The sequence below is a fragment of the Scyliorhinus canicula genome, chromosome 3 (assembly GCF_902713615.1).
Source record: "Scyliorhinus canicula chromosome 3, sScyCan1.1, whole genome shotgun sequence".
Taxonomy (NCBI): Eukaryota; Metazoa; Chordata; class Chondrichthyes; order Carcharhiniformes; family Scyliorhinidae; genus Scyliorhinus; species Scyliorhinus canicula.
The window spans coordinates 113,716,180-113,732,100 of NC_052148.1; the positions used below are offsets into that span (position 1 = coordinate 113,716,180).

At 48.5% G+C, this 15,921-nt stretch overlaps 1 protein-coding gene across 2 annotated transcripts in view; it reads right to left on the reverse strand.

Moving 5' to 3' along the window:
• Positions 1–765: 765 nt before the first annotated feature.
• tusc3 (tumor suppressor candidate 3) overlaps positions 766–15,921 on the reverse strand; it is a 627,392-nt gene continuing 612,236 nt past the window's right edge. For both annotated transcript variants that reach the window (XM_038791119.1, XM_038791118.1), the window contains exons 9-10: positions 14,786–14,876; positions 766–1,058 (exon numbers count right to left, since the gene is read on the reverse strand). In XM_038791119.1, the coding sequence (XP_038647047.1) occupies positions 1,043–1,058; positions 14,786–14,876 (107 nt within the window). In that variant the 3' untranslated portion in view covers positions 766–1,042. The remainder of the gene's footprint in view (positions 1,059–14,785; positions 14,877–15,921) is intronic.

Here is a 15,921-nt window from a genome sequence, read left to right on the forward strand (position 1 = left end):
CCCATGCTGCTCGGAAATCCGTAGGCGTGGGTGCAAGATTAGCAGAATGGAGAATCCCGCCCAAGATCTGTCAAAGTGGGGGCGGGTCTTCCACTTCCATGTCCCATTCGCCATTTTAAAGGTTTCCGGAACCTTTCCGCCTCTGAAAATCCGGCCCTAACAATTTAAATGATCTTGCCTTACAAACTTGGGCAGTGATGTGTAATGCAGGTGAGGATACAGAATTCGCCCCGCAACTTTAAGTAAGTTAATCCATTGTGTTAAAGGCATTAGTAGTGGTGCACATCTTTAATTTTCAAAATTCAACCTCAGGTCTCCTGGATATGCATGTTTGGTAAGGGGAATATCATTTTCCAGATCTGGTGGATAATTCAAGGTTCACTCACTGGCTATAATTTAAAGAGTTGAAACTGAGCGAAAGCTGTCAACTGACAGTCTTGCAGCATATGTTATAGAATGCTACAAAATCTAAGCATGACCCACCACCAAGAAAACTATTTAAAATATAAAAATTTGCCAACTTATACCAACATTTCCTGACAAATCATTGTTTAGAGCTACACTGAAATGTTAAATGCAGCGGGTGAATGAAGCTACTTTTAGTTAAGCTTGAATTAATTTCCTGTGTCACGCACATAATCTTGTCCCCAGGCTCCACTTGATAAAACACGTTTCAGCACTTCTTCAGAAACCTGACAAGAACATTAAACGCTTTTGTGAAATGTGTTGTTGTATTATGCCAAGGAATTTAGACAAAGTCTTACAGAGGTTCTTGCAATTTGTTATATTTATGATCATTTGTACACCATCTTCGACAATTCAAACTAATAAATCAATCTATATATAAGACTAAGTGAAGGCAAAAGCACAGACCACAAACTCACATCTAAATGTCACTTTTACAATTCCACAATGACAAGTGTGGCAATGAACACTTAAAATATTGTAACACTGGCTAGCAAACCCCACTTTAAAGTACTTTCTCCTCAGATGGTAGATGTTTTCATGGGCATCCTCGGGTCTTTCTGTGTGATTCCATTTGTTACTTTATCAAAAAGCTGGAAGAGAAGGACATTTATAAATTACAATATACCTTTCTCTTTCGGTCATAGATCTATCTGCCTATTGAACACAGCGTTTAAAGAAGAATTAATTGTGAGATATTATTGATGCACACACCAAGATAAAGAGATCGACAATTTTAACTAGCCTGAGTACAGGACTGTGATTTGTAGTTGCTCTGTTGCTCTGAAAGTACAATGAGACATGCACTTGTTATGGCTTAACTTGCAGGTTTACCCAAGATTCCATCATTTAAACAGCAGAAGACAGTGGTGGGATTTTTAGCCGGTGTTAACTGCGGGCAAAAATGGCGGAAAATCCCAAAAGACGACGGGAATGTGAAGATTGGTGGTGAGATCCCGCTCTGAGATTTTTCCCACTGCTTATGAGGTTCCTGCCCAAAAAGGATGGGAATTTCATTTAAATAAATGTATAAATATTTAAAGGGTTTCCCTGCCACATGTTCCCCCCAGGGGAAGGCGGGGAGGCAGTGGCATAGTTGTATTGTCACTGGACTAATAATCCAGAAAATCAGGGTAATGCTCTGGGGACCCGGGTTTGAATCCCACCAGGGCAGATGATGGAATTTAAATTCAATAAAAAATCTGGCATTAAAAAAAAGTCTGATGATGACCATTAAACCATTGTTGATTGTCGTAAAAAACCATCTGATTCACTCATGTCCTTTAGGGAAGGAAATCTGTCACTTGTCATCCTTACTTACTCTGGCCTACATGTGACTCCAAACCCACTCTTAAATGCCCTCAGCAATGGGCAATAAATGATGACCCAGCCAGCGACGCCCACATCCATGAATTCCCCCTCGCTGACGTCACGTCTGTGAGGTTTACAACTGCTTTGGCAAAACGTGAAGCAGTCAAGAGGAACCACCAGGAGCACAAATGTAAGCATATCCCCTGGGGGAAGTGGCAGTGCCAACCTGGCAGTTTTCCTATTAAGCGCATTCCCCTTATGTGTGTGGTGGTGGGTTTCCCCATTGCTTCTGTGGGGGGGTTGCCTGTGTGCTTGTGTCGGGGGAGGGTTGCTCCATTGCTTGTGCGAGGGAGGGTTACCCCGATTGCTGTGGGGGGATGCTCCTATGCTTGGGGGGGAGGGGAATGAGTCTCTTTTCAACACATGGGATGTAGTTTTAAGGTGACTCCCTGGTCACTGTGGAGCTGGTATTGCCAGCTCTCTCAGGATCCGCTTTGCCAGAGTGTTGGCAGAAACCACACCTCCAGATCCTCTGTGAACAGAGTGCCAGAGAATCTGGTGAGAAAGCTGGGCTGTGCAACAGGAGAGAAACATGCCAATTTTCTCACTGAGAATGAGACTGACAATTTATTGGAAGATTCCACCCAGTGAATTTCCCTCCATTCTTGAAGTGAAATCACAGACAATTGTGACTGTGTAATGATACTCTCAAAATCCAAATTTATTTTGCATTAAAATCATTTGTATGTTATTACAGTACCAAGGAAGTACTCATCTCCCTCTTCCCTTTATATACGCAGGATCTCCTCATCTCCCTATTTACACAGGCATTCTCTCCCCTTCCCCTCAGCTTATGCTGGCTCGCTTTTCCTTAACTCCTCAGTTCGTCAATTTCTATTAGCATCCTTTCTAGCCCTTAGTTCATATCTATATTCCTCATCTTTCCATCTGTTCATGCTGGCTTTCTTTGACCTGCCTTCCACCACCACCCCGCACCCCCCCCCCCCCCCCCCCCCCCACAATTTATATTGACAGTATTCTCTGCCTGCAGCTGCAGTTCAAGGAAGTATTATTCTTCTCTTTTCTCACAGTTTAAATTGGCACTCATCTCCAACTATCCACCATATTCACCCCCACTCCCTAATGATGTCCTGATTACAGTTGGCGTCCTACTACCTGCCTTTCAAAGATCACAAAGACGCACGGTAGCATGGTGGTTAGCATAAATGCTTCACAGCTCCAGGGTCCCAGGTTCAATTCCCGGCTGGGTCACTGTCTGCGTGGAGTCTGCACGTCCTCCCGTGTGTGCGTGGGTTTCCTCCGGGTGCTCCGGTTTCCTCCCACAGTCCAAAGATGTGCGGGTTAGGTGGATTGGCCATGATAAATTGCCCGTAGTGTCCTAAAAAAAGTAAGGTTAAGGGGGGGTTGTTGGGTTACGGGTATAGGGTGGATACGTGGGTTTGAGTAGGGTGATCATTGTTCGGCACAACATCGAGGGCCGAATGGCCTGTTCTGTACCGTTCTATGTTCTATCTCTCAGGTTACTGATGGAAAATATCGATCACTTTTCTATTCGGATCATTCTGGGACACCCCTCTGCATTTTCCAAGTTCGCATCAGCACTATTTCCCACCTACCTCACTTGCCAACCCCAGCTCAAAGCTGTCAACTGCCACTATTCTCTGGGGTGGCTTCTTTTTAAGTTATCTTATGGGATATGTACACCGCTGGTGAGGCCAGCATTTATTGTCCATCCCTAATTTACCTTGAGAAGGTGATGGCCTCCTGTCTCCTTTAACCACTATAGTCCATGTGTTGTAGGAACATCCACAGTGCTGTTGGGGAGGGAATTCCAGGATTTTGACCCATTAGGAGATAGATGTCTGCTGCAAGAGCTCCTGTTCTTGCGCAAACTTGATGTGAGAATTTCTATTCATGCTGTGCAGCATGATTTCCATCTCTGGGTCCGCAGCAGCTTCAGATAGGAGATGGGAGCTAACTTTCCATTCTACTGAAGAGGGATGGGCTGTAAGTTATTGCATTTTTAAAAAATTCTGAAATCTCTGATACACTCATCATCATACTTGAGCTGGACATGTCTACATGTTTTGAGAGTAAGACCTCAACCTCCTCACAGCAGAACGTGTCTAAATCACATCCTATGGTCCTTTGTACTATTTGAAGACTGTGCAAGTTACAATGGGGCAGGTCGCACCTGAACCTCTCCAGATGTTGCTGTTTTGAGCACCATTATAAAATTCTGATCTTTCAAATCCAGTCCACATATTGTGCAGTTTGTGAAAAAGGGCAGCTAAAGCATTTACTTCAGATTAAGCACTTTTGAGCTTTAGTCTGTAAGGAATAATAGCAGTTTTCATCTTAATCATTCTTAGGATGCTTAACCTACTGACATGTGGAACAAAGGGATGAAGAAAAGGAACAACTTAAGTTGCAGACTTCAGTTCTGCAATGTAAATGGCATCAGGGTTACAAAAATGATACCAATGATGAATATCATTAACTAAAAGGAATGCAGAAGAGAGACAACCTGTGGTGTTTTTGTAGGATGACCTTTTAAAGTGCTCGCATTTAAATAAGCAGTTGTTTTGACATATAGCAGGTTGAATGTCTAGATAGCAGCGTTTTAATAGTTGTGTTACTCATGCATATTATTGTGTGGCCATGATGGATTAGGGAATGCAATTGCTAAGCCCTAACAGTAGTAATTAAATAGAAAAAATGCTATTCACATATCCTGTATCCTTTCACAAACAACATTATAAAAAGCAATGGGATAATTTTCCATCCTCCCCCTATCTTCACCTCAGCATATGTCGGATGACACGCATGCACCTGATCTAACTGCCACAGAACCTTGCTGTTTTATAGCAGGTTCAGCTAATTTGAATGTGCTGGTTCATCACCAGGCAGCTCTACTGCCTGATAATCAGCACTCAGGGCACCGAGCCCTACAGTTCAGATTATACAGCAAAACGTTTGGACAAGAACAAATGAAGGATTGTGATTTTGCGAGTGATTTAGTGATTTAGGAGTCGTACTCCCGTGGCCAGTTCAGTTGTGAGCCCAAGGTAGATGAGAAAGAATCCAGGATGGTGCTGATGATGAAGACTTTGAACATCAGCTTTCGTGGAGGATTGTTTGTCTTGACATTGATGCAAGTGGTGACTTGTATTTGGTAGAAGCAAAAGTTTTGAAGCAAAGGGGGAAAGGTCCCATTGGCAGCTCTGAAGTTTCCATTTAGTTTGGGAGGATTTGAAATAATCTCTAACCGTCCAGAAACCGGAAGATCGGAAATCCTTGAGGTTCGAGGAGTAGACAATGATGAGTTGTGGCTGATTCAATTCTTTCCAGTTAAGTTAGCTTTTGCTGACAAATAGTTGATTCTGTGGTCCAGGTGTTCCTTTTTCCAGTCACTGTATTGCATTCAGTGTGTAGTGACTTCTAGCTGCTGTTTCTTGGCACACACACTGAGACCAAGCAACAAAGCGAGAGTGGGAATTCCAGAAGAATCCCCTAATACCTGTTTGGCAGGCGAGTACCTAGCTTTAATACCTAGATGAGTATTCCAAGAGGCTGACATGTGCTCATCTGTCTAGGCCATTATAGCTGGGCAACTTGAGATGAGATAGTCATGATGCCCTTTTGTCTTCCAGGAATGGCAATAATTCTTAGAATGTGTTTTCACATGGTCATTCAATGGTCTAGACCCACAGGAAAAGTGTCCCATTGTTCTGTAGAGATGCCCTTTCACTATTCCTGTCAGGGACTATTGGTGCATTCATCAGCCATCTTTGGTTTCTCATGCTCATTAAAAAAAATATATAGGGCGGAATTCTCCGCTCCTGCGGAAAATCGCGAAGGCCGTCGTGAAATCGGCCGACTTTCACGACGGCCCGATACGCCCTGCTCACGAGCTATTCACGCCCCTGAAATGGGCTAGGACCGGGGCCGCGGACCTCACGTAAAAAATGACGCCATAACCCTGCGACGCCCGAATGACGACCCGACGACGCCCACGTGACGCCGCTCTGCATCGTCAAAAGGCGCGAGCGAGCACAGCAACGGGAGGAGAAAGATGTCGGAGCCACGGAGGGCCGCCCCGAGGTTTGGAGAGACAGATATCGAAGCACTCCTGGATGAGGTGGAGCGGAGGAGGAGCATCATCTGCCCTAGAAGAGGGCACCGCCACCCTGCCAACGTAGTGCGACGGGCCTGACGTGAGGTGGGCACTGCAGTGAGTGCAGTGGGGCAGATCCCTCGGTCTGGGGAGCAATGCAGGAAGAAGCTCCACGACCTCATCAGGGCTGCCAGGGTAAGTGCTAAGAGGGTGCAACCGGGTCACAACAATCCTCCCCCCCCCCCCCCCCCAATGTACTCAATCACCCACCTCGCCCCCCCCCTGGCAATAGGGGGAGGGGGGCAGAGTGAGTGGAGGGTGGTTTACCAAGTAGTCACAGACCCACATGAGCGCTGCGACCCCCTGGAGAGATGCAATGGTTTAGTTACAACTTGACCCCCCAACCTTCTCCAATATGTGAACGCCCTGATGATACCTGCCGAATTGATGATCTATCTATGCCAACCCCAACAGGACAAGACCGCTCACAATACCCGGGAGCGCAACAGGACCGGAGGGGGTTCGCCCATTTTCCACCCTCTAACCACGTTTGAGCAGAGGGCACTAGACCTTGCTGGGGGATCTGCCACCCGGGAGGTCGCGCAATGCGAGGTTGGAGGGGCTGAACCAAGTGAGACAACCCTGCACGACAACCCCCCCACCCCATCCTCTGTCCCTTCACACTCTGTCCACTGGACACCCCCACACCCCCACCCCCATCCTCTGTCCCTTCACACTCTGTCCACTGGACACTCCCCCCATTCTCTGTCCCTTCACACTCTGCCCACTGGACCCCCCCCCCCCCCCCCCCCCCCCCGACATCCCCTGTCCCTTCACACTCTGCCCACTGGACCGTTCAATTACCGTACGAGCGTTTCTAAATAACCCCGTTTCATTCTCTTCCCAAGGATGCGCTGCCGAACAACCAGGGCCGTCTGCGTCCGGGCAAAGACGAGCACCTGCCACCACCACCACCACCACCGCACCCAGGGTGCACGCCAGAGGGTGCCGGGAGCACAGTCAGGGGTGCCATCCTCCCAAACAGATTTTGTGGAGCAGGAGGCGCAGAGGACGGTGACAGAGGGAGAGGGAGAAATGGGCCGCGAATGCCCTGCGGCCACTCATCAGTGGGCCGATGACCCCGACGACATTTGAACGGACGAGGACCTCGAGCTTGCGGCACTGCTATCTCCCACACCATCCACCATCCCAGAGACACTCACCTCGGTTGGGCACTTCAGTGATGAGGCTCCCGAGTCACGGTCTGGTTCGCACAACACAGCTGAGCAGGTACAGCAGGTGGAGGTCGGAGCAGCCGAGGGCCCGGACTGTCGGAGGGCAGACCAGGCCCAGCATCCAGGGAGATCCCGGAGAGGTCCCCTCTCGGAGACTGGAAGGAGCCGGTCGCATAGAAGTTAAGAGCGACCGTCACCTTGACGGCAACCGGGATCGCGTGTCCTCCTCCCGTTCCACGTGGCGCGAGGTGCGCCACGAGGTGACAGATACGTGTCACCGTCTCTCTACTCAACCGGAGTCTCCTCCTGCAGGTGATGTCCGTCATTGTTAGGAAAGATACCTGGGCACGGTACACCCTCGGCCTTGTTCGTCGCCTCTGGTCCGTCCTCCTCCTCCACCCCCCCCCCCCCCCCCCCCATGCTGCTTAACGACTGGCAACTCCTCGGCCATTCCCTCTGCTGCTGCAGCTGGCCCTGCATCCACTGCGGGTTGTGGCTGTGGACGCTGCTCCATCTCCAACTGCAGTGCAGCGGCCCCAACCACTGCGCTGAACATAGCCGTTCTGTTCGCATACATTCTGCTAACCTACAGAAGTGTGGTGGGGGGCAGAGAAACAACATGTTAGATGGAGGTTATTGGACACCTCGGCATCCGCATGCCACGGGATACCTGTGTGTCCCGGTGGCCTGGTCGAGCTGCTGATACGTGGCCAGCCTAACCCCTGGTCACTTTCTGCATCCAACGGGCAGTTAACTATGTCATCCTCACCGGTGCGTCAGTGGCCTGTAGCCGTAAGCCACAGAGCAACCAGCGGCCGTGTCCTTGTGACCGTCATGCCATGGCAGGGCGGCTGACATTTTGTAACCGGGGTTGGACCAGTCACTCCCTCCCTCCCTCTCTCCCTCCCCCCTCCTCACCCTCCCTCTCTCCCTCTCCCTCTGATGAGACGATCAATTCACGCGACATGTGGTTAGAAGTGAACAGTGGTTTTAATCGTCTTACAACAGAGCCTGCCTGTCACGAGATGAACTCTAGATGAACTGGCAGGCAGGCTCACAACAGCAACCTTTATACTTCTGGTTAGGGGAAGGAACCATGGGCGGAGCCATGGGTGGAGCCCAGTACAAGTTCCTCATCTCCCCCTATGGGTAGAGCCGGGCAACTACACATGATCTAGTACAAGGTAAAGGCTCAACACATGTTGTACAATACAGTATGGATTATTAGTGTTTATAATTAACCACACCCTCCCACCCTCCTCTCCCTCCCTCTCTCCCTCCTCCTACCCCCTCCCTCTCCCTCCCCCTCCTCTCCCTCCCTCTCTCCCGCCCCCTACCCACTCCTCACCCTCCCTCCCCTCCCTCATCCTCACCTTCCCTCTCTCCCTCCCTCTCTCCCTCCCTCTCCCTCCCTCACTCCCTTCCCCACCCCTCCTCACCCTCCCTCTCTCCCTCCCCCTCCTCCCCCTCCCACTCTCCCTCCCTCTCTCTCCCCCTCCTCACCCTCCCTCTCCCTCCCCCCTCCTCACCCTCACTCTCCCCCCTCCCCCTCCTTTCCCTCCCTCTCTCCCTCACCCTTCCCCCCTCCTCACCCTGCCTCTCTCCCTCTCCCTCCCTCCCTCTCTCCCTCCCCCTCCCCTCTCCTCACCCTCCCCTCCTCACCCTCCCTCTCTCCCTCCCCCTCCCCCCTCCTCACCCTCCCTCTCTCCCTCCCCCTCCACCCTCCTCACCCTCCCTCTCCCTCTCCCTACCTCTCTCCCTCCCCTCCCCCCTCCTCACCCTCCCTCTCCCTCCCCCTCCCTCACTCTCCCCCTCTCCCCACTCCCCCCTCCTCTCCCTCCCTCACCCCTCCTCACCCTCCCTCTCCCCCTCCCCCTCTCCCCACTCCTCTCCCTCCCTCCCTCTCTCCCTCCCCCTCCCTCTCTCCCTCCCCCTCCCCTCCTCACCCTCCCTCTCTATCCCTCCCCCTCCTCCCCTCCTCACCCTCCCTCTCCCCTCCTCTCTTCCTCTCCCTCTCCCCTCCCCCCTCCTCACCCTCCCTCTCTCCCTCACTCTCTCCCTCCCACTCTCCCCTCCTCACCCTCCCTCTCTCCCTCCCCCTCTCCCCCCTCCCCCCCCCCCCCCTCCCTCTACCCCCCTTCTCCCCCCCCCCCCTCCCCCAACCATTCGCTGCCTTCTCGGGGATGCCTTCCCCGGTCTACCCAGACTCCGGCGGTCCGCTCACCTCCTCACTCCTCTCGTCAGCCAGCACGACTGGCTGACAACTTTAAAAAGCAGGTGTGATAGCCGGCGTCATAACCTGGCATTAAGACGTCGGGACTTCGGCCCATCCGGGCCGGAGAATAACGGGGGGACTGTTTGGCCGCATTGGGGCGTTTGACGAAATTATCCGCGGGAAAACTGATGTAAAAATTTTTCTCGTTTGGGAGAATAGCGGGAGCACGTCGGACCGGCGTTGCGTGGAAAACCGGCGTGGCCCGCTATTCTCCGAGCCGGCGTGAGGTCGGAGAATCGCGCCCATAGACTTTAGGTCCATTAAAGTCCAATATTTTCATGTATGACTCCAAGGTTCTTTTCCATTGTTGTAACAGACACCTTCTCTCTCAACAGATGTTATCCAGTGGGACGGGCGATTAAGGCAATGGTATCAAATTGTCATTTACAGCTGGCCTGAATCTATAATATAGTTGCTTGTAATTGTTGCAACCTATTTAACATTGATTGGAAAATATATATCCCGCAGTTGTACTTTTTCAGTGATAGAATGCTTGATATAAATAGGAATATCTCAGTATGTGTGGAGTTCCTTTTCACCGTGTTATACTTTTGTTCTGATATTATTATCCTCAGCTTAACTGTAAAATTAATTATTTGTTCAAATCATGGAATCATAGAATTTACAGTGCAGAAGGATGCCATTCAATCCATCGTGTCTGCACGGGCCCTTGGAAATAGCACCCCACATAAGCCCACACTTGTAACCCAGCAACCCCACCTAACCTTTTTGGACATTTAGGACAATTTAGCATGAAACTCACACAGACACGGGGAGAACGTGCAGACTCCACTCAGGCAGTGACCCAAGCCGGGAATCGAACCTGGGAGCCTGGAACTGTGAAGCAACAGTGCTAACCACTGTGCCACCGTGCAGATGTTAATGCAAAATGGTTTATAGTGATTCAATCCAACAATATATATGTATATATATCTCCCAATTTGAATGTTCCAACTTAATATTCCTTTACTGTGGTTCAGTGAAAGTAACAAATGAATACTACACAGCTGACATATCTTATCCTGAGTTTTAAATGCCATATAGCTTGCAGAGTTTTGATATCATCGAATTTACAGTGCAAAAGGAGGCCATTCAGCCCATTGAGTCTGTACCAGCCCTTGGAAAGAACACCCCACTTAAGCCCACGTCTCCACCCTATCTCCGTAACCCAGTTACCCCACTTAATCGTTTTTTGGACACTAAGGGCAATTTATCATGGACAATGCACCTAACCTGCACATCTTTGGACTGTGGTAGGAAACCGGACCACCCGGAGGAAACCCACACATACACGGGGAGAACATGCATATTTATTTATTCACTGGATGTGGGCATTATCTAGTTTCCCTTGAGAAGAAGGCTAGATAGGGAGTTTCAGGATATTGGCCCAGTGATGATGATGGAACAGTGAAACATTCCCAAGTCACGATGGTTTGTGACTTGCAGCAGAACTCGCAAGTGGTGGTGTTCCCTTGCGCCTGCTGCCCTTGTTCTTTTAGTTGATAGAGGTCACAAGTTCAGAAGCAGCTGCTTGACATGTTGCCCCAGTGCATCTTGTTGATGGTATGCACTACTGACACTCTAGTGGATGGAGTAATGTTCAAGGCGGTGGAGGGGTTGCCGATCAAGTGTGCTGTTTTGTCTTGGGTGGTGATGAGTTTCTTGAGTGTTGTTGGAGCTGCACTCAGCTAGAAAAGTGGAGTATGTTCCAGACACTCCTGTGTTGTGTCTTGGTGCAAAGACTTTAGGGAGTCAGGAGGTGAGTCACTCACCAGAGAATACTTAGTTTCTGATCTACATTTGTAGCAACAGTATTTACATGATTGGTCTCACTATGTTTTCGGTTAATTGTGACCACCAGAATGCGGATGGCAGGGATTGAATGATCTTGGTAATGCCTTTGTATGTAATGGGGAGATGATTAGACTCTCATGTTGGTGATGGTCACTGCCTGGCAAATGTGTGATGCAAATGTTGCTTGCTACTCAGCAGTCCAAGCCTCAGTGAGCATTCCCACTTCTGAGCTTATAATGGAGGGAATGCCATCGATGAAACAGCTGAAGGTGGTTGGGTCTAAAACACGACCTTGAAGAAGCTGGAAGATTTGCCTTGCTTTGGCTAGAGGGACTGATCTCCAGGGTAACCTTCACCATGAAAATCAATTTGGGATTAGAAGTTATCAAGCTAGAAAAGGAAAAAGGAAGCAAGTCATTGGGAGCTGAGAATGGCTCTGGAGTGGTTCCTGGTGTCCACTTCTGGGACAGAGTAAAGGATAACAGTGGTGGCGAGTTTTTCATTTTTAAAGTTAAATGGAAGAAACCTTTCTGTACTTTAGAGTATAAATAACCTGCAGAAATATTGTTTCATCAATGCTGTTTTGAGTTGTTTGTTTGAGTTAAAGTATTAAAACTTGAAATCTTGTGTGATCCTCGCGGTTAATTGCTAAAAATTCAAATATCTTTTTTAAAGTTATCAGCCTCTACAAGATCACAACAATGGATGCTGCAGGATAAAAGATAGAATTCTGATGGGCAGTCATAAAAATGGCAAAGTAGTCTATTTAGAATATTATGGGCGCGACTCAATTAATTGGGAACAAAGTCCCATATCGAGTACGTTAAGTCATGTGTTTCCCTGCGCTTGCAGCACCGAGAAAACATAGCGATACAATGTGACTCGCGTTGTATAAGGGCCTTAGCAGGCAAATGCACAGCTGAGGCCACACATAGCCTCATTTTGTACACTGGGGAGTTCTGCTCGCCGGAACATCCCAGTGTAATAAGAGATCCATTTTTAAATGGTGTCCCAATCTCCGAGGCCCCTAAAGTAACCTCCAATCTTCCCCAGCCCGAACGCACAATGGGAGGGTCCCTGTCCTTCCACCCACACAGGGCACCCCTGGCCTGATCGCACGCATGCAAAAATGCAAGCTTGGCACCTTGGCAGTGCCCACCTGGCAGTTTACATGCCAGCTGGACTGGACACCAGCAGGCTGGCACCCATGTGGCACTGCCAGAGTGCCAGGTTGGTGATGCCAGGGTGCCCAGATGACACCATCAGTGCCAGAGCACCATCCTGTCCAAAGGGAAAGAAGCTGGGCCCTTCGATCCCATAAGACATAAGAGCAGAATTAGACCACTCGGCCCATCAAGTCGGCGCCGCTATTCAATCATGGCTGATATTTTCTCTTCCCCATTCTCCTGCCTTCTCCCCATAACCCCTGATCCCCTTGTTAATCAAGAACCTATCGATCTCTGTCTTAAAGACACTCCGTGATTTGGCCTCCACAGCCTTCTGCGGCAAAGAATTCCACAGATTCACCACCCTCTGGCTGACAAAATTCCTCCTCTTCTCTGTTTTAAAAGATCAGCCCTTTAGTCTGAGATTGTATCCTCAGGTTATAGTTTTTCCTACAAGTGGAAACAGCCTCTCCACATACACTCAATCCAGGCCTCGCAATATCCTGTAAGTTTCAATAAGATCCTCCCTCATCCTTCTAAACTCCAACGAGTACAGACCCAGAGTCCTCAACCGTTCCTCATATGACAAGTTCTTCATTCCAGGGATCATTCTTGCGAACCTCCTCTGGACCCTTTCCAAGGCCAGCACATCCTTCCTTAGATAAGGGGCCCAAAACTGCTCACAATACTCCAAATGAGCCTTTTACAGCCTCAGAAGTACATCCCTGCTATGGTATTCTAGCTCTCCCAACACGAATGCTAACATTGCATTTGCCTTCCTAATTACCAATGGAACCTGCACGTTAACCATAAGAGAATCGTGAACAATGACTCCCAAGTCCCTTTGTGCATCTGATTTCCTGAGCATTTTCCCATTTAGAAAACAGTCTATTCCTCCATTTCTCCTTCCAAAGTACATAACCTCACACTGTTCCACATTGTATTCCATCTGCTACTTCTTTGCCCACTCTCGTAGCCTGTCCAAATCCTTCTGCAGCCCCCCTGCTTCCTCAATACTACCTGTCCCTCTTTGTATCATTTGCAAACTTAGCAACAGTGCCCTCAGTTCCTTCTTCCAGATCATTAATGTATATTGTGAAAAGTTGTGGACCCAGCAACGACCCCTGAGGCACACCACTAGCCACCGGTTGCCATCCTGAAAAATAACCTTTTGATATTCAGTCCATTAACTTAAATTAATGGAAAACTTTTCTTACTTAATTACAATCCCTCAGCCTGGTTTCCCTCTATGCTCAGGTTTTTGGATGATCCTTTGGGCAGTACTTCAAGATTTGACTTGTGGGGAGTGAATCAGTCAGAAACTTTGGGAGGGAACTGACCAATCAGATCTCGCACACACAGTGTGGCACTTAATCTGATATCAATGGTTAAACATAGAACATACAGTGCAGAAGGAGGCCATTCGGCCCATCGAGTCTGCACCAACCCACTTAAGCCATCACTTCCACCCTATCCCCGCAATCCAATAACCCCTCCTAACCTTTTTGGACACTAAGGGCAATTTATCATGGCCAATCCACCTAACCTGCACTTGTTTGGACTGTGGGAGGAAACCTGAGCACCCGGAAGAAAACCACGCAGACATGGGGAGAACGTGCAGACTCCGCACAGACAGTGACCCAATTCCCTACCTGGAGGGTCAGCCTGGCTGACAGGTTGGGCCTCCAGTAGGACGGTGAGTTAGTCATTGGAGGAGTGGGATGGACTTAACTAATTCCAGGTGGGAGATGATGGGTCTGAGGGGAGGAAGGTCAGAGGATTTGTCGCAGGAGATCCGACACGCAGGAAACCTGGCCTACAGCTGTTAAACTTGAGAAATATAATAACCTCATTGTCATGTTAAAACGTGACTCACTGAATCTAGTTCGTTGCCCATCCACTATCTGCCCTCAGTTAAAGTTGGAAATGGGCGGATTGCAAGCAGTTTGGGTCTGGAAACAGATTACTAAGACATTCCCCTTCCCCCACATCTGACCCAAACTGGCCAATTTTTCAAAGTTAAAATTCTCATCCAAATACCAAAAAAAAAGCAAAATCAGCTCTCTAATACCTACCTCGAATTCATCTCCAGACGGCAAAAACCTGGGTCTTCACTTAACCCCCAAAATATTTTGTTTTGCAACAGTGGAGTTCAGATGATGTTCATTCAGAAACATTTTAAACCGAGTGAATCCCGCATGATACAAAGGCTTAGTCATAATTTCCGGGTGCCATCTTCTATTTGGAATTCTGTTGTTTTGTTGAATAGAATTCCTCAGATAGAGTTCAGGAATTACATTTTCTTTCACAAGTGTTAATAATATGTGTTGTACTCATTCATCATTATCTGTAGCTACCTCAAAGTAAGTAGATTAAGATGAGAAGATATAACTGTGCCTACCTGTAGGGATACCCATGATACTTGGAGCGGAATATTGACAGCAGCAAACTGAAGAAAAACACCACCAAACCTAATCCCACCAGGCAGATTACTGTAGGAAATAGACCGAGAAACACATCAGAATTCATCAAAGTAACACAGTGCAAGTTCAAAAGTGCTCATTCAAGTGCAACTTAGTAACAGTGCTGCTGGTTTTCTTTAGCAGCTGTACTCAATATTCAGTTGACTGCTATTTGCATTGCTGTGGCAGATTTAATGCCAAAAAGTACTTTTCAAATGAGATGGGATGGTGGCAAACCATTGCAACTTCTAACATTGCTGCAACAACCTTTTTGGAAGTTTCAGTGCTGCCACTTCAATTGGAGTTATGGACATTTCTAATATATGAGAAAGCAAACATTGCAATTGCTTTATTACAAATATGCGTGCGGTGCAGCTCCTCCATCCAAACTGCGCAAACTTTCCTTTGGTCAGTGAGGGAAGAGGGTCATGCAGTGATTTGATGATCATCAAGTTCAGCAATGTTTTTTCATGTTTCAGTAACCACTAGCTCCACAACAAATATTTTGTTTTTGATGCTGTACACCCCCACACCCCACTAAATTGTCTTATGCAGACATTAAATAGCAAGTCTCCCACAAAGAAATGAGTTGGAAGGTGTCCTATTTTATAATCGCTGAGCCAAATGAGGAAATACTCAGACCGCCAAGGACGGAATGATCCGTTTTGGAGTATGTTCTCCCAGGAGCGGTTCACTCTCCCTTGCCATGCTAATCTATGCATGGGCTTGAGGGATTTTGTTCTGAATCCTGCTGAATCCGTGTTCTAGCGGTTCCCCCACCTACAACACAAATCTTGACCCTGCTACCCCACTGACAAGTAGCGGCATCCCACCCTGTCCTCACCATGGGAATTGCTGGGTCACCCCCCACAGCACGCACGGATAAGAGTGACATAACCCCTCCTCCAACCCCCACTAGACTTCCATGAAAGACCCCCTATCAGAGACCCCCCATCAGATCACCCCCATATCAGAGATCCCCCATCATAGACACGTCCATATCAGACAACAACCCTCCTCCCCATCAGTCATCCCTGCTTTGGAAAGCTAAAGAGCTGTTCAGGCAGAAACAGTG